At 38.5% G+C, this 19,469-nt stretch overlaps 1 protein-coding gene across 1 annotated transcript in view; it reads left to right on the forward strand.

Moving 5' to 3' along the window:
* USH2A (usherin) overlaps positions 1–19,469 on the forward strand; it is a 582,349-nt gene that overhangs the window by 367,464 nt on the left and 195,416 nt on the right. Inside the window, exons 40-42 of the mRNA XM_074316330.1 lie at positions 6,262–6,890; positions 10,300–10,634; positions 11,516–11,638. Coding sequence (XP_074172431.1) covers positions 6,262–6,890; positions 10,300–10,634; positions 11,516–11,638 — 1,087 coding nt within the window. The remainder of the gene's footprint in view (positions 1–6,261; positions 6,891–10,299; positions 10,635–11,515; positions 11,639–19,469) is intronic.

The raw sequence follows: 19,469 nt of genomic DNA on the forward strand, positions 1-19,469 counted from the left end.
TGCTAACAGACTATTCATGAGTTTTGACTGGAATATTCTGAGATAGGGAGTTTATCATATTTTCTACATGGTAAGATTTTAAATACTATGAACATATTGTATTTACTCAGAATATTAGATCATATATATATATATATATATATATATATATATATATATATATATATATTTTACATTTACACCTCTGTGAGCAAAAGATTAAACAAGAAGGGAAATTATCCCAGGATCTGGGTCCTGCTTACTCTTCCCATCAGTATTTTTGAGCATTTCCCCCTTTACTTCATCTTTGAGATTCTCATCGCAGTTTACAAGGAACAGAGGTTCTTCTCGAATAAGACAGAAAGACATTGCAATGTTCATTGAAATCTGTATCTAACAGAAAACATGTCTTTCTTATTTGTGGCAAAATTCTACTCATTCATTAAGCCTCAGTTCAACTGTCACCTCCTCTGTGAAGCCTTCCCTCATTTGTTACCGTAGAATTTTGGTTTGTATTTTCCTGTGCACCATGAATGTCCTCTTCTGGAGTGTAACTCAGGACCTGGGACTCTGCTCACGTCTCATTGCATATCCAGTGCCTGGTGGAGAGTCTGACACAGACCAGGTGCCCCCAGATGGTTAGTGAAGTACTGATTTAAAAAGAGTTTCATGTTACAAATCCATGAGAACACTTGGTCTAAAGTTAGACCAAGCTAACTTTAGCTGGTACCTGCCATGTCCCAGGGACTGAAAGAGATGTGAAAGTTACACGGATGAATAAAACACGGTTCTTTCATTGAGGTACCCACTGTCTGGCAAGGGGGAACGTAGAGTATAAATGCAGTTAGAGTACGCAGCGCTGAGACTTCTGTGAGAGCAAGCCCCTCCACATGGGGTGTCAGGAAAGCCGTGCTGGAGAAGACCAGGAGAGGGAAAAGGGAATGGTTTATATCTGGAGTTCACTTTTATATCAAATCTCAAATTGACTTCCTTCCCATTGGTCCAGAAGAAGGCAGAAAAAGCAATTGCTATAGGAGGTGTCCACTGACACACAAGCCCTGGCGGGCTGCTTCCAGGGTGTTCTGCCCTGAGTGGTTTCGGCCTCTGAGAAGGAGGGTGACGATCAGAGGCAGACAGAAGACAAGGAAATCCCCAAAGCTGTCTTTCTTTGCCTTGGTAAAAGGCAGCCTACGAGCTGTCCCTTTGGTTCAACATTACCTGTCTGACTAGGATAATGAATGCTCTAATTAGAGAGGCTCCTGCTAGCCCCAAACCATGTGCTATTTCCAAATGAAGCAGGGAGGGATACATAGAAAGGGATTTTCAATAGGAAACCTCTGTTTCTTGTTCTTATTCTCACAACCTATAATGAGAGTAAAACACTCTGAGTCCTTGTGACAGAGAGAGGAAGTAAAAACGTGGTATGGTTAATTGGTCACAATCATGTTAGAGCAGGATTTTCCAAATCATTTAATACAAGTATTTGTGCCCTTAAGAATATTTAGATTTTAAAATGAATATTGCATGGTGAACATCTTTTTGTTAGTGTGTTTTAGAATTGAAAGTCTTCACCTGCATCTTAGGAGTATTCTGTGAGAGAGAAACATAGGAACGGTTTAAATGAGGATGGAACATATTTGTATCAGTAGATTTTATTTTATTTTATGAGGGAATGTGAACAATACATTTCAGTAGTGCTGCACGATTATTTTGTTTTCTCTGTTCCAAGTGTGTTTTGTAATTGCTTTAAATATTCTAAATGCTGACATGTGTATCCTTTCAGTGATGTGGGTATCTGTTTTACCCATAGCAGAAAACTCATGATGAGAAGTAAATTATTTCATCTGCTGATTTTGAGAGCCAAGTGGCTCTGTAGGTATGTCACTGCATACTTTGTTTCCTGTTGCATAGATTCCACCCCTCAAATTCATGCATTTCCAGAATTAATACACGCAAACATTTATTATTTTAAACGCAAATATTCTTATTTTTATATCCTAAGGTCAAAAGCTAAAAGTGACCAACAAAAATCCTTTGGAAAGATGGATTGATCCATGAAAAGTTCTGTCACCTGGGCTCAGTTTCCCTCTGGAGCTCTTGAGTTTCCGTGGGACACATAAGGCACATCGCTTTTCCAAATTTGGAAACTCTTTCTTTTTTAACTATTTTCTGCCTTTATGAATTCTCACATCAAATTATTTAACTTTCTGTCCCAAACTTTCCAGGAAGAATCCATAGCTCTTTACTGCACATTATGCCCCAGTTCTGGAAGACAGAGCATTCTTCCTAACGTGTACTCTATGGCCCTGGTCTCAGGGCAAATGGAGAAAAATATTTTCCAATATCGGTTCTTCTCCTTCTTTCAGACTATCCAATAGCATCCTTTCCATTTCAACACCTTCTAGTCCTTGTATTAAATAATGATGCCTGTGTTACTAGCCCTTTTCCTATTTTATCAGTTGTCAAGAAGCTGAATGTTCTTTGTGTGTGTGAGTGTGTGTGTGCAAAGCCATAGTGCCCATTCTTAATATTTATTTTGAGATACGGTTATTGTACCCTCTTCATCATCACAAGATTAACGTTTCTTTGTCTTTATTTTATTGATCCTATTACATTTAAGTCTTATGAGCTGTATAAAATCCTTTTGGGAGGTAGTTGGGGTATAAATAATATATTGATAAAAAGAATTCATGATTAAAGGGACGGCAGAATCCATCACTCTGCTCTTCTGATAACATATCAGTAGTGAATATCAAAAGGCCACATTAACTGTTAACATATAATATATTATGCGACGTAATTATACATCCATATATTTGCCACTGTGATTTTTAATCCATTGGCAAATTTAAGGAATATTCACTCATGGAGTTAATATTACTGAAAAGAGCTTTTAAACTGAGTGAACTTTTAATTAGAATGGTAAAAAGTCACTTTGGGACAGTAATGAGAACTTAACAGGAAAACTGACCAATTATGGGTAACTCTAATAGAAAAAAGTGTGAAAGACCTATAAAAACCACTGAAAGTTATATACACACTAGAGGTGTGAGTGAGTCGAACTGTTCATCCACACATACACACACACACACACCCTTTCCAGTGTACACACCTGAGTATAAAAATAAATAAGCAGACCCCTTCATTAACAAATTTCTTAGTCTATTTTAGGCTGGCTCTGAACTTTAGAAACTGATGAGCAAAATAGTTTCCCATAAAATATCATTTCATTTGCCAAAATGAAACTACTTCCCGTTATTAATGCTGTAATGAAATGGTCTGAAATATGAGTCAGTGATCTGAGCCGAAAGGCTGCCCCTGTTCGTAGGTCCAGGAGGGAGTTCTCTAAACAATTACACCCACGGAGAGAGCTGTGCGGATGTATTTTCATCACTGGCCAGCTGAGCTGTGTGGCTGTCATACTTCCCAGCCTCCCCTCCAGTGACAGCTGCATTGACAACATGTTATACCCCACATTGATTTTACAGTTAAGGAGCTGATTGTGATATATAGGGATTTTAAGAATTCAGCTGAGAGGCTGACTTTTGCCTTTTATCATTCCATTAAAATTTTATAACCATCTTTTTCATGTCATTTCATCCATGAATTCTTACTTTAGAAAGTGATCGCTACTGCTGTGAGCATAACTTTTCTCATGTTCAGAGCTTTTTATTGTATTAGCAAACTGCCCCAATTATAGTTATTACTCATGTTTTACATAATTGTGGTGACCCTTTCAACCATGCAGTAGCACGCCAGTTGATTTGTATATAGAATTGGAGGATTCGGCTTATCATTTTAAAGCACCGAATTGAAAGAGTGCCAGGAGTCAGGTTTTAACACTTCCTTAGCCAGCGGAGCTAATTAAGCTGCCTTCAGCTTCTCTCCTGAATTACACAAGTTAAGGGACTCTTCTTGCAGCAAGAATTAGGGGAACCTACTCAGCAAGAACGGGAAGCTTATAAAATGTATGTTGGCTTTTAAGGGGGAAAAAAGTCATGCAATTGAACATTTCTTCTTTCCCAAGATAAGTGATCATCTTAAGGAAAGCCTGTGTTCTGTGGAGAGAAAGTTCATCTCATTATCATGGATGTTGCACCTATAACTCTTATCATCTTATTCAAGAGAAATAAAAGTCGTATCCCACCATAACAGAGAACAAACTGCATCGTTGTTATTTCTTTTCCCCGAAGAATCTCACAGCTTGGTAGTACACCTATGAGAAATAATTATTCAAGACCCTGGTAAAACCCTAATAGAAAATATTCTGATTTTTATGTGTGTTATTATTACTATTTTTTTTTTTTTAGGGAGTGAGGGTGAGATAGCGTTAGATATGAAAGACTTCAATCCAGAATTGATTTTATAGGCCCAAATCTCAGAGGATTTAGTTTTCCAAAACTAAATTTGCTTTGAGACATAGCCAAATCTGGAGGACAAGTATAAATACCGTGTTTCCCCAAAGATAAGACTGGGTCTTATATTAAAGTTTGCTCCAAAAGATGCATTAGCGCTTATGTTCAGGGGATGTCATCCTGAAAAATCATGCTAGGGCTTGTTTTCCGGTTAGGTCTTATTTTCGTGGAAACGCGGTAAGACTGGATCCGTATTCCTATTTTGATATATAAAATAATTGCCACTGCTACTGTATCCTGGAGAGCAAAAGTAAGAAGTGTCACAGTGCTTTTAAGAAAGCTTTAAAATGAAAGCTTACAACAGGCTAAAACGAAAAAATGTGATTTATATCCATATCCCTTTATTTTTAGGATATTTTTCTCTTCAATATTTTTCTCTACCAAATTGTCAGAAATGACTTGATGTCAGGGTTTGTGCACTGTAACATCTTTCCTCTCAAAAAGTAATTATGATTCTACCATCAGTCCAGTTGGTGACAAATATGTGGATCATGTCGTGTGACAGTGCGCTCATGCAACCGGCTATATTGTGGTCACTGATTTTGTGAAGCGGCGGTTATATCTAAACCCTAACCCCTCAGAGTAACACTGAATCACACACACACTCACCTAATCAATGCTGTTTGAAACAATTACTAAATCCGAGTATGTCTTTTTTAAAGATTTTTCCATAAAATCTAATGTTCACAGAAAAAAAATCTCATAAACGTCAAAATCGCTGAGGGCCGAAAAGGGGACTATAGTATTTTCTTGATCTGTTGTAGCAATTTATAGATTTCAGGCCATGGTTTATAAGAATGCTAAATGTTCTGGAATTACAGCTGTTACTGATCAGTGATTGAGCCAGATTTGTGTTATTGCACCATGTTCTTGCTTGTACCTAGAGAGCAGTAAAGCCTCGATATAATAAAAAGCACCTGCATTTTAAATGAAATTTCAATTGAAAAACTTAACAGCCCTTCAAATTGCAGAATTTAACGCAGCCCAGTAAAGCTTAAATAACACTTTACCTCCGCAGGCTGAGGGGTTTGCATTCAAGGTGACTTGATTATGTCTCGTGGTGAAATTATTTACAATTAAGGAATTTCTCTGGAGGGCTGCAGAATAGTTGCTGTTCCACAACACCTAGGCAGGCATATGGCGCGCCTTTTTCAGTATTCATGGAGCCTCCTGAACCTTTATGATAATTGAATCAGTTAGAGTGCTGAGTGGAGCAAGCATAAAACCTGTTAACCTAAAGGTCAGATCTGTGCATTGTTTATTTATCAGTAGGTGAAAGAGCTAAATCGGCAGCTTCTGTCACAGTCACAGTAAAAAATCACCTATAATATTAACAGGGAGTAGATAAATTGCGAAACATGGATTAGAATGATAAATAGAAACAGTACTATAATATGGAATATATAATGAGCGATGCGGAAGGATTTTACTGGGCTGTAAACTATGCAGGTTTGTTATGATAGGGTTACTGATTATAGTTAGTTACTGAGGCCCTAGGAAAAAAAGATGTGGCAGAAGCTAGAACTGTGATTACAACTGCCCTCGAATATATTTCTCTTCTCCTATCTTGATTTCAAAAAAAGCCCTCGTGATGTTTTTAAGCATTAGCTTTAATAACAAGAAATGGTTTTGATAAAGTCATCGTACGAAGGAAAATGGCTATTTAGTTCAATGATATTCAACAGGTACTTACGAGCAAAGGGTGATGGTCCTCGTCTTTAGGGAGCTTATGTATTTACTGATTGGCTTTACCGAGTGTTCCATTTCATGTCCTTAGAGGAGACTTATGACTCATTTGAGCTTTATTTTAAAGAGACGTGTGAAGTTTCCAAGAGGTATCACATTTTGGATTTATTCTACTGTATAGGACCTGGGCCTATCGACCCTCCGATCCTTCTGGACGTGAAGTCAAGAGCAACGTTGGTCACCTGGCAGCAGCCTTTAAAGTGCAACGGGATTATTACCCATTATAACGTCTACCAGCACGGCCATCTGTCCTGCAAAACTTCTGGAAATGTCACTAATTGCACAGTGACCCATTTGCGCCCATCAACTGCCCAAATGTTTCAGGTGGAAGCCTGTACTTCAAAAGGGTGTTCCCTGTCACGAGGGTCCCGGACGGTATGGACACTCCCAGACGCACCAGAAGGAATCCCAAGTCCACAGCTGTTCTCTGATACCCCGACATCTGTGATTCTCTCTTGGCAACCCCCCACCCACCCCAACGGCTTGGTGGAGAACTTTACAATTGAGAGAAGAGCTCAAGGGCAGGAAGAAGTTACTACCCTGGTGACGCTCCCAAGTCGTCACTCCATGCGGTTTATTGACCAGACTTCTGCTCTAAGCCCGTGGACAAAGTATGAGTACCGCGTACTGATGACCACTATGAATGGAGGTACAAACAGCAGTGCGTGGGCAGAAGTGACCACGAGACCCTCGCGGCCTGCTGGGGTGCAGCCACCGGTGGTGCACGTGCTGGGACCCGATGCAGCCCAGGTAGGATTCCGGCCGCTCTGTCTCCTTTGCAGACTAGGGACGTTACCCTGGATTGACTCTGTGTTGAACAGAGCCATCTACTGACATAATGCACACACATTTGTTATTTTAGGCGTTCACTGGAGAAACAGGGTTTTGGCCTTTGGCCCAAACTGTCTTGAATCCGACATCAGTTTTTCATCCTTCCCTGTATCCCCTTAATTGTTGAGATGTGTCCATTTGCCTCACACACCTGAAATATTTTGAATGTCACCATGGGATGCTTAGCTTAACAACCACGTCAGGTTGAAATAGATCAGAAAATGAGAAGAGATGGGGAAATACAGAGGGATGGATTAGCCTATTAGCAAATGTTTCAATTACCAATATTCCGATTTTTTTTTAATGACCAGAGAATCAAAATGATGGGGAAAGAAATAAAAATAACATATTACTGGGCTATCTAGAAAGTGTTCAATTATTCACCTCCTTCTACTGGGAATGAGCTCTGGAGGACAGGATAACGACCATTGTTTTGGCTTGCATACAAACTTCATTCAAGGGAAATTAGTGTAACCAAACAGGAGGGAGTTTTGTAGCTTAGAAGCCTCTTTTGTGTAAATACACGCATGCTTCCATGGATTGGTCTTGTACTACTGCCAAAAGCCCTGGCGCAGGAGCTTGCTCACCAGAGCACAAAACAAAGGACATTTGCATAACAGCAGAGTTGATCTGTTGAAATTATTACATGGATCTGTGTGGCGTGCTCTCTCTCCCCAACCAAAAGCAAACACAAGGTGAAGCTACATCGTGGAAACTGTCAAAGAAATTTAATCGAACCTACACACTGAAAGCGATTTTTAAAAGTCTTTATTAGTTCATTTCAATGTGAGACTGGTCAAAGCAACCCAGAATTTTGATAGAAATATCAAAAGTGTATAGAACTCCAGGGCTGAAACACTGTAAGGAAATTCATTTGAAGTACATGATGTATAATGTTTGCTATATGAATTGGGCAATCTTAAGAATTGCTCTTCATTCAAAGGAAAAACAACACAAAAGAAAACCGCACACAAACCTAGAGTTATTAATCATTCTAGAAATGACTTTTTGTTTTAATCCTGAGGGAATTTTGCAAAACTTTGGTAGCGATCCCGATCAATATGATACATCAACATAGTCCCTTCACAGAGGCAAACTACCTAATGGAGATTATTCCGGACTCTTTGTAACAAACATCTAATAGCAAGGCAGATCTGAAAAAGAACACGTATTTTTAGAACAATGCACAAGTGTACCTGATTTAGCATGTATAAACGATGATTGAACATATCCCAAACAAGTTGACTGGCTGTTTCTTTTTTTCACCCCCTTTTTTGATTTTTGTAAACTCCTCCAGGAATGAAACAATATACATGACTTGTCAGCTTGCTAAAATATAGATCAGCTTGGATAGAGAGCTGACTCTCACAGGCTCTCACCAGGAACAGTTGTGTTACCCGGATAGCCTCCACGCGTAGCTTTACCATAGTGTGTACTCCTCACCAAAGTAAGGGATTGAGTCTTAGTCATTATTCTCACTTATTTTGGCAGAGGGGAAGTTTTTGATGTCCGCTTAAATCAAACCATAAATTATATTAGAAAAAAGACATTATGAAATCTTATGGAAGGAAAAAATAATGACTACTAATGTTTATTGGGTTCGTATTAAGTTCCAGGATTTGCTCTCATTTAATGCTGACTGCAACTCTGTCAGATAGATGCTATGATTATCCCTAATATACAGTCAGGAAAACTGAGAATGGAGAGATTAAGTAGCCTGCCTAAGATTACATAAGGAGTAAGAGTTGGGCTTCGCACCCAAGCAATACGGGTCCAAGACCCATGACTCAACTTCACACTGCAACCTGTGGAGGATGGGCTGTCCTCCTGGATGGAAGGACTTAATTCCATCACACGTCAGTCCTTCCAAAGTTAACGTATACACTGAACCCAGTTCACCTTTTCATACGTATGCTCATAAGGAGCATATTTAAACATTGTTTTCACTCCAGCACCGTATGGAACTCCCCAAGAAGATTTTAAATTTAGCAATGATTTCATGCCACGTAGTAAAATTGGGTAGGCATCAGCCCGTTGTTCATTGTACATTAGTAATCATCAAACAACTATCCAGCTGACATGTAGTGGGGCCCGTTTTGTCACCACTTATTAATAAAACTACCCGATGGGAATCTTAATTGATGTGCTTTCTGGAAAAAATGTTTTCTCTTTGATTTAAGACAGACAGTTTTAGTCAGTCCTTCTTTATTTTAATTTTTCTATTTTTTTTCCTGACTTTGGTTTAGTATAGAGTTGTAAAAGTAGACATCACTATGTCACTTTGTAGAAATCTGTCTTTCAAAATTTCAAAATAGCTGTACGCTGAGCAAAAATATAATTGAATCAGCCGTGACTGTAGTTACTTACTGAACTCTGTGTCTCTGTGCACTGCATTAAATGGGTATGCAAGGTGGGCCCTGCTATCAAGAAGCTTATAGTCTATTCAGGAGATGAAATGCATAGTCTAACATTTAAGGACCATTGCAAGGCGACGATAAAGGAGATGACCAAGGATAGCGTGTAAATAAATGATTTTTTCATGACCTGTGCACATTTTGCTAGGGTCCTTTCTGCCCAAGAGAAAAAAGGTATTACCACTATGCGCTTACAGAATCCAGCCAGAAGAGAAAAGGAATGCTAGACATGGTATTCCATCGTCAAATGTCGTTCACTTCTGATGTTCAAGTCCATGGGCCCGTTAAGCAGGACCATCCTTTGCTTGCCGTTTTAAAAGCTTTCTGTACATCTTTTATAGTTGAGACTAGGAGCTATTGTTACTGCTTTACATTATGCACAAGTGAAATTCAGGAACTCCATTGTGCATCCTCAGAAAATGGAAATAATGACCCTCCCCGGCCCTTCCATTCCCTCCCACCCAAAAAAAAAGAGTAGTGACATATTTAGAGTAGTAACAATGCAAAGCAAGGGGTTCTGATGTTTCATTTAATGTTAGAAACAAGAAAACTATCAAATCCTGCTGCTGCCCCACTGATGCGAGTGGATGTGTGGATTCTCTCCCTGTGTACACCGTGTGTACTCAGAATCCCCACAGTGGAGAGGAATCGGTAAGGTGTGTATTAGTCTGACAGTCCTAGAAAGAATTAGGAGTAACAGCCGAACCCAGGAAATAGCATTTCATGTAGTTCCTCCTGTACCGCTAGTTAGTCCCAAACCCTTCATTACTGTCCAGTGCAAAAGGCGAAGTCGAAAGCACACATTTAAAAAGTGACTTAACTGAAAACAGACAGAGCCAAATTCTAGGCCTTGTGAGCTTCAGTTGCTCTGTTCCTGTGTTGCCATCTGATTCTAAGTTTATCTTTTCTTTCAGGTCACTTGGAAACCCCCACTCGTGCAGAATGGAGACATACTTAGCTATGAGATCCGTATGCCAGACCCTCACATCACAATGACCAATGTTACTTCCTCAGTGTTAAGTCAAGTAATTACTCATCTGATTCCTTTCACTAATTATTCTGTCACCATTGTGGCTTGCTCAGCGGGTAACGGGTACCTAGGAGGATGCACGGAGAGTTTACCTACCCATGTCACCACCCACCCCACCCTGCCTCACGACGTTCGCTCGTTGTCTGCGATTCCACTAAGTGAATCGTGTGTTGGGATTTCTTGGCAGCCACCATCCAGGCCAAATGGACCCGATTTGAGGTGAGAAAAGTGGCTATGCTTTTGGATTTTGCTGTGATCTTAGATCTCTAGAAAGGAAGGAGGCTTTTAATCACACATGAACTTAGGAAGGATTTCTTATTGGATAGCCCCCACTCATAACTTTCACACAATTCCATATTGTGTATCTTGACTTACGTGGAACAATAAATGTTCATCAAGATAGAAGTATCGTAATACCGTGAAGAACTAAAAACCCTTAAAACCATGATCACTGTTCTCTCACAATTCTTGACATAATCCTTCCCTTGTTTACAAAGTATATATTTTTTTGATGTCAGGAAAACCTGATGCATGTTCGACATGATACATTTAAACAAATATGCCTCAAAATCCCAAAGGTAATGCAATAATTCTTTGACATGTTATTATCTGGGAACTTGTAAAGAATGTTGTCAGGGCTATAGATAAGATGAAAGAAACGAGTTGTGATTTTGAAATGGCTTTATAACAACCTAAACTTGACACTTAGCCCAGGCTATGGGTTGATAATATTGTCATTGTTTATGAAGTATTGGCGGTTTAAGTCTTAGGAAATCATTAACTTCATAAACATTTTCTATTTCTACTTTGTGTGAATGTGGCAATCGAGTGTTTGCAAACCAGACAGGGGAGAAATCCAAAATGTTATCATTCTCACCGATAATAAAACAATGTGAATGCAGTTGTTGGTTTCAAAATAGTTGAATATGAAACTTGAGCCAGAAAATAAGAATAATCTGGAAAAAATGTGTAATCATAAATTAAGATGTTTTCTTTACATTTACATGCACATATCACGTACTCATACCGTGAAACAACCTGAATTTGGTAATAACATTAGTTGAGATAATCCCAGTGTTTCTGCTTGTCTTTTGCTTTAGATACGAGCTTCTGAGACGTAAAATCCAGCAACCCCTTGCATCAAATCCCCCAGAAGATTTAAATCTGTGGCACAATATTTATTCAGGAACTCAGTGGTTTTATGAAGATAAGGGTCTTAGCAGGTGAGATTACAAAAACTATAAAAACAAATGCTGGCATTTAGTTTGGGGCATGTTGACTAGTTCAAAGTATCATAGTCTCTTCACTGTGCGCGCATTTTATCAGTTGTGCAATAAAACGTGTTTGGTTATTATCTGTGGCATTAATCATCAGAGTGCAACAGTCCGCGTGTTTAATGTTTGCCATCTTAACTGTGTGCTGAAAATAAGCCTTTTGAAGTCGAACTTGTACATATTTGAGCCTTTACCTACTGCCTTTGTCACAGCTCTAGCAAGACATGGACACTTAATGGAGGAATTTGGAAATACTGCACATATAGAAAACCGGGGACATTACTGGGCACTTGTCAAATGCTTGCTATTTCTAGGCAGTTGTTCTAAGTCATTGATTCAGTCCACACAGTATCTAGTTAACAGGCTTGGGACTTGAAAGAATTCAATCTAGAGTTCAAAGAGATCAAGAAAGCGACCAACAGACAATGTCAGGAAAGCGTATTGGCTGGCAGAGCGAGGAGACGGGTGTGCTGTTTCATCCTGTGCGAGAACACTGGCTTTGTGACCTGAGGCGAGTCACTTAACTTCTCTGGGCCTCACTTTTGTTGTCCATAAAATGAGGAGATTAGATGACTTTAAATGACTTCTAAATCTTCCTGCGTCCAAGCAGTGGAATCAAATTTCAAAACACCACAAATAGCATTTTATGAAATCTTTTCAGACACCTTTTCTATCAGGTTATTTTTCTTTTCTTTCTTTTTCAAATTAGATTTATTGGGGTGATAATGGTTAGTAAAATCATATGAGTTTAAAGTGTACGATTCTATAATATATCATCTGTATGTCACATTGTGTGCTCACCACCCAGAGTCAGTTCTCCTTCCATCACCATATATTTGATCCCCTTTACCCTCATCTACCACCCCCTGTTACTCTCTGGTAACCACTAAACTATTGTCTGTGTCTATGAGGTTGAATTTCTTTATTTGTTTTGTTCCTTTGTTGCTTTCAATTTTATATCTCACATATCCGTGAAATCATATGGGTCTCGACATTTTCTGTCTGACGTATTTCACATAGCATAACAATCTCCAGATCCATCCATGTTGTCACAAATGGCACTGTTTCATCTTTTCTTGTGGCTGAGTAGTATTCCATTGTGTATACATCCCACATCTTCTTATCCAGTCATCTATCGGAGGACACTTTGGTTATTTTTCTAGACGCATCACTAACTAGCCGTACTCTGAACCCTGTTGATAACTCTGGCCTGTTTCCCAGCTTTTCCACACCTGGGCCTCCATGTCTGGCCTCATTAGCATCACTTCTGCTCTTGCTAATGTACACCGTTTACTTGCTCACCCAGCGTCTGCCCCTCACTGCCATTTCCCTTTGTCTGACTAGATCATCCTTGGAGTCTGGTACTAGAAGTTTCCCATTGGGCTTCCCTGCCCACTCTCTTCCTGGTCTGAACTCGCTGCCCCTATCATGTATTTCCATAGCACACCCCTCCCATATCATTATTGTTACTGTACTGTCCTGGCTTATCTACTTGTTTGGACACCCTGTCCTGTTGTCAGGTCCACCGTGAGGCAGGACACTATCTTCATGATTTCTGTATCCTCCGTCCCTAGTGTAGCGCCTGGCACATAGTGGGTCGTCAGATGGTTGTTAAATGAAAGAACATGTTCACTCAGTAAAGGGTTGGCCATTGATTGTATTGCTATTCTCTTTGGGGAATGGGTAAAACTAAGGAAAATTCCCTTTGCACCTTAAAGGGTTGTGGTGGGAGGACATGATGTATGTTGTAAGGCTCTCAGAGGGAAGCAGCGTGTGAATGTAATGAAGCACTGGATTGAGCCATGTGAAATTGCCACTTGTAAGTCAAAATGGTCAATGATTAGTCTCTCCTTTTTGTTCAAACTGAATTATCATTGTCAGACTATTCTTGAGTATTTTCAATTCATTATTTACCTAATATGCCATCTCTTATAATTATCACTTCAGTTGAAGAAATTCATTTATTCAGCAATTTCTTTTTGCCTACTACAGGCTGAGAGGTACTGTGAAAAGGAACAAAAGATGAACGCAGCTTAGCTTTTGCCCTGAAAGAGTTCACAGTCTCATAGAGGGAAACACACACACACACACACACACACACACACACGCTGCTGTCATCACAGTTAACTGGTCACCAACATTACCGAGGGAAATTGTGTGAAAAAGTCGCTTTCTATGACAGGTGAACTCTGCCTTAAATACAGCAATTTCTAAACTAACTACAACTTGACCAGTTAACATTTTACTGAATCTGATTTTCAGCCATGAGCTGTTTGGCAGAAAAACAGAATAAATCTCAGAAAGTTAATATTGCTAATTCGTAGAAAAAATGAAAACTTATTAACAAATTAGGACCAAGGCCAAAGACTTAGTATTGGATTTTCAGTGATGCCTCTAAGAATTTTTCATGAGAAGTCCAAATCTAGGACTTAAGGGAAGAAATCAAGTTAAATCCTCGCAAATGAAATTGAAACATTAGTTGACGTCAGCACAGCACACGGATGATAGCCGCTTCTAGGAGGGAAGTGTCCATATACCAAAATGTGCTGAGGTAATATTTTGACTACTCTCGTAATGTTAAATGTCAAGGGGTCATTTTTTTTCTGCTAGGATTGGCTAAGTTTATTATTATTATTATTATTATTAATTATTATTATTCAAATCACTGCTATAATTCATGTAACCTGCTTGTGAATGACTATATATATATGTGTGTGTATATATATACATATATGTGTGTGTGTGTGTGTGTATATATATATATATATATATATGCATTTCTTTTAAATATTCAGGACAAATCGTATGGGCCTTCTTATTGTGAGAAGGTTTTTTTTCCTAGCCACCCCCCCAACCCTTTGTAAGTCCAAATTCCTAGGGGCTCCTTCTTTCTACAAGGTCAGGAGTGGTCTCTCACAAATCTGAGAGAAAACTGGAAATTAGTCCACTGATGGGTGCTATGCCAGTTTTTCTGTTAAGAAGGAGTGATCTTGTTTGGTAGATGCCGTCACTTCCCACATTGACGGCTGGTGGCAGCCAGGGCTCACCCTCTGCTGCAGGCTGACCTGAGCCCTCAGCTCGCTTTGCTGCACACCTGGGTCGCAGCTCCTTAAAGACCCTGTCCTGTGGCTTTTATTTGTCTTACTGACTTATTTGTTTAGCTGACTATTTTTGGGGGGTGGGGGTGGGGGGACTGGGGTGGTGTGGATAATTGAATTCAAGTGTCTTTAGGAGGAATATGTAATTGCATATTCTCCACAGACTGCACCATTCCTTAACATCTTTAGAAGTAAAGGGACCACTGAAGTGTCTCTTAGCATCTTGCCCTGGTCTCACCACAGCTGCATCTAGAATCAGTTTTTAAAATGGCACGTCTCTTGACACACAAAAAAGTAAACTTACGATTCATTGGACATTCCTTTATGGATGTATTTTGTCAGAGTAAATGTAAATTGTAGTCAATTTCCTTGGTCAAGTGGGCTATTTTGGTTAGCTATGTATTTATAATATATAGAAAACACACCAACCTAATCTAAAGTGTGATATTCTGAAATTCAAAGCATTTTAGTCTTTTCCCCCCCTTTATATTAATATATCCATGTACAAAGTAAAATAGTGAGCTAGTTATCCAGATAGTTTAAACAAAAATACTTCTGTTCATCTTAGGGAAGGTGTGATTTTGTCTGGGTTACACAGTTAGTTGCCTCATCATTGAATTTTGCTCATTTTTCATATAGACTCAGTGTAACTATAGGTTTATACTACTTGTCAGTTTCTAACTTTCCTTCCTTATGGAGTCTGTGCAAAGTGGGCAAGTTGTAGTGTTGGGGGGACTGTGATTTTGGGTTTCCTGACATTTGCATCACTTAGGAAATCTGGTGAACATGCTGTTGTCATCTGATGATGCCATAGTGACTGGGGGTGGGGGGCAGTGTGACCTCCTTCATTTTAAGCATCAACCCACCCTTACACATTTTTAGTACCTCAGAGCGCCTAGGTTTTTGAGTGATGGCATGCCCTCCTTTCTGGTCTGGGTTTGATGAAGAAAGAACAAGTTCCAAGAAATAATAGGTTCTTCTTTCTGTTTTGAAAAACATTGAAGGTTGTAATAATTTAGTTGCCGTCAACTTTATAAAGGGACTTATGTTCTAACTCCTATGTGCTTCAGGTTGTTATAAATTCCTGAAAGTATTTCTTTTGCAGTGACAGTCTGTAAAGAAAGCTTTGTTTGATCCCTCACAAATCCACTAATTGAATTATCTTTGAATGAAAATAGAGTTGACCCTGGAACAACATGAGGTTTAGGGGCACCACTGCCCCCCCCCCAACCCCATGGAGTCGAATATCCTTGTATAACATTTGACTTCCTCAAAACTTAACTACTAATCTACCAATAGCCTACTGTTGACCAAAAGCCTTACCGGCACCATAAATAGTCAACACATATTTTGCATTTTTCACATGTACGTATTATATGCTATATTCTTACAATAAAGGAAGCTACAGAAAAGAAGAAAAAATTATTAAGAAAATCATAAGGCAGAGAAAATACATTTACAGTATTGTACTGTGTTTATACTGTAAGTTTACATCGTCTGTTAACAAGATGAAAAATATCCTTGTAAAAGTAGACCCACTCAGTTCAAACCCATGTTGTTCAAGGGTCAGTTGTATTCAAAATCTATAAATATTCATCTGATTTTCAAAGAATGTTTGGACTTGTTTTAAAAGTAGATGCTTAAGCTGAATGTACCATTACATCTAACTTTAAATCTTACTGACAGATGATAATTTTGTATAAACTGACTTAAAGTGAAATATTCCAAGCCCTAACAGGGGACATAGTCCGTGAGGGAATAATACTCAAATGAATATATCTTTTGTTCCCCTCCTTTGTAATGAGATTAAATGTTCACAGATGGCATTTCCTATTTTGCTAATATGGAAAGACTGGGTTAGTTCCATGACACGTGTTCCTATAGCATACGTATATGTAAGTTGGAGCTATTAAGTAAAAAAGTTAACGGCACATATGGAAGGTGAGAAGAAAGAAGGCGTGTCCCCCATGAAAAGCATCATGAGGTAGATCCTGTTATTTTCCTAATATCAAAATATAAAGGAAAATCAGGTTTAGGAATGAAAGCCGGCTTCTGTCAACATTGGTGTGCCATCTCGTAGCAAATTAATTCAAAATGAGCAAAGATGTATCTATTTCACATTTAAATTAAATTAGTAGAGTCACAGTGCTAGTCTTCATTGAGGTATTTTTTCATTGCTCTAAATTTGCCTTATGTTATTTTGTTCTAAGTGCCATCATATGAAATCTTACCTCATGGAAAATGAGCCTCTGAATGTGGAAGGATGCATTTTGTCATAGGAGATTTGTTTTTCCTAATGTTTTCTTCGCACACACACAAAAAATCCAGTATCTTTGTGTTATTTTCTAATGTTCATGACCTAGTAGAACAAAAGGAGAAATGAAAGCAAAATTATTTTCGGTGTGATATTTTGGTAGCGTAAGTATAGAGAGCTACAGTAATATGACAGCTGCAATGTGCACTCATAACATAAAGAGTATCATTATTAAAAGTTTCAAGGGTGATAAGCATTACCCTTAAATTTTGAAAGCAGAAATCTTCAGTAGCATTTTTAGCAACAGCACATAAGTGGTATAAAGAAAAGGTAGATAACACTCCGTGGAAAACTTAAACAATTGCAGATTTAAGCAGTAGAAACAGTGGTGCACTTTTATTTGTTTCCTTATTTATTCATTCCCACAAAGGATTTGAACACGTAAGGAACATTATGCTATCAAAGATTTTTCGAATCCTCTCATGTGTGATGTACTCAAGCATACGTTGGGTTGTGACAGATACGAAGAAGAGTTAGTGGAAGAAGCAAACTGAATAGCCTGCATTTTCAGAAGCATGATTTATATTGGTGACAATATTGACACGAGAATTCTGTTAGGACATCAATAAAGTTGACACATTTTTAATTCTGATGAAAATAACCTGAGGCATTCTGTGGCTGCACTGAAGGATGCTGTTGGTTCCCAAAACACATCAGACCCCTTTCAGATACAAGCCTTCACACATTTTACCCTGGGATAATGCTTCCCATTGCACAAATGACTTCACTGGAAAAATACCACTTGTCAATACCTAGCCCACGTATTTCCTCTTCTGTAAAGACTTCCTGAGCAGATAAGGTTAAATTGGGTGCACAATCTGATGGCCGCTGGGGGACAAAAGGGGTAAATAAATATTTTAGAGGTTCCTAAAATATTTTATGTCTGCAAATATACATATATGTTCCAGTAGAACAAACACATGTTCATGAGGTTTAGAATCTAGAATGTTGTTTAGTAAAGATCATTTTCCCATTGGGCATGTATATCTGTGTCACTAACCCACCAAATTAAGTGACCTGAAAGTTATGAGACCGAATGCTTTATTAACTATGAAATATGCATTCATTTATTTACTGAGCTATCTACTCAGTAAACAAACTTCACCATCTAAACAGATTCTAGTTTTCTAAATCACTCGAGTAATAACAACTGAAGCTTGAAATAAGTATGATTCCATAAATAAACCTTTAATATATATGATGTTTTACAAGGAAAAAAAAAAGAGAGAATACCTAGTGTGAATAAAAAAAAATGGTCAGCACTCTAATACATTCTCTTTTATCATAAAGTGGTGAACTAGACACCAACACATATTGTCATAGTTATATATACTTACTAGCAGAGATTAGGTTTCAGATACAGTGAAAACAGTGTATTTAAGTATTTTCTTTAAGAGAATCCAAGATCTTATTTGCCTAAAATTTTAACCATGAAAATTAAAAAAAAACACAAAAGACAAATGTGTGACATCTAATGAAACGCCTACTGATTTCTCAATTAAATGCAATAATGAATAGTGGAAAGAATTTAATGCTCGAATTGAAGAAACTCGGCTCACTTAGTTATCTGCACTAGTTGTGCAACCTTAGGCAAAGCCACTTCTCAGAATGTCAGTTCTCTTATTTGTAAAATGTAGCAGATGTTTTATTTGAAGCGGATAAACTCTAAAGCCATCTCTCACTCTAAAATTGTAATATTACTTTGAAAACAGGCATTCTGTTTACATGTACCTGTGTCTCCTAAATTTTTCTGTGCAGACGTAAATCGTATATTTCACCCTCCCTAAATTATGATGAAGTAACTTAATGGATTACTAAATGTGCGATAGAAGAGACATGCAGAAGAAAAATTCAAATATTGTAAGAGAGGATATTAGGTATCCAGAGTCTAGCTAAATTTCTTTTAAGTTATTTTGTGAAGTAAAGCACAATTGAAAGCATTGTACCCAGGGAGAGAGCTAATGAAGCCAGGGTCACTGGTTCAATTCCCATATGAGCCGTTAGCTTTTTTTCATTCGATTATCAAAGACCCTCTTAACCCTAACTCACCATCCTTCAAGTTCATAGTGGTGGTTGCAAAGGAAATTTGGTGAGACTGTTTGGATGGGTAGGCAAAAATCTATCCCCTCTGCTAGAAAAATAACTCCAAGGTCAAGCCCTAGTGATATGACATCATCCACATATGGCCAGATGGAATTATCATTAGGATTGTTATTAGTTATCAGGACCATCATATTTTTGTGGCTGCATCATGGTTAAAAGGGTAATCTCTGGAGCCAGACTGCCCAGATTTCAATCTGCACTCTGCCACCTCCTAGCAGGACTTGGGCAAGTCATTTAACTCTTCGAGCCTTATTTTCCTCAGTTT

Source organism: Rhinolophus sinicus, linkage group LG12, assembly GCF_036562045.2.
Source record: "Rhinolophus sinicus isolate RSC01 linkage group LG12, ASM3656204v1, whole genome shotgun sequence".
Lineage (NCBI taxonomy): Eukaryota > Metazoa > Chordata > Mammalia > Chiroptera > Rhinolophidae > Rhinolophus > Rhinolophus sinicus.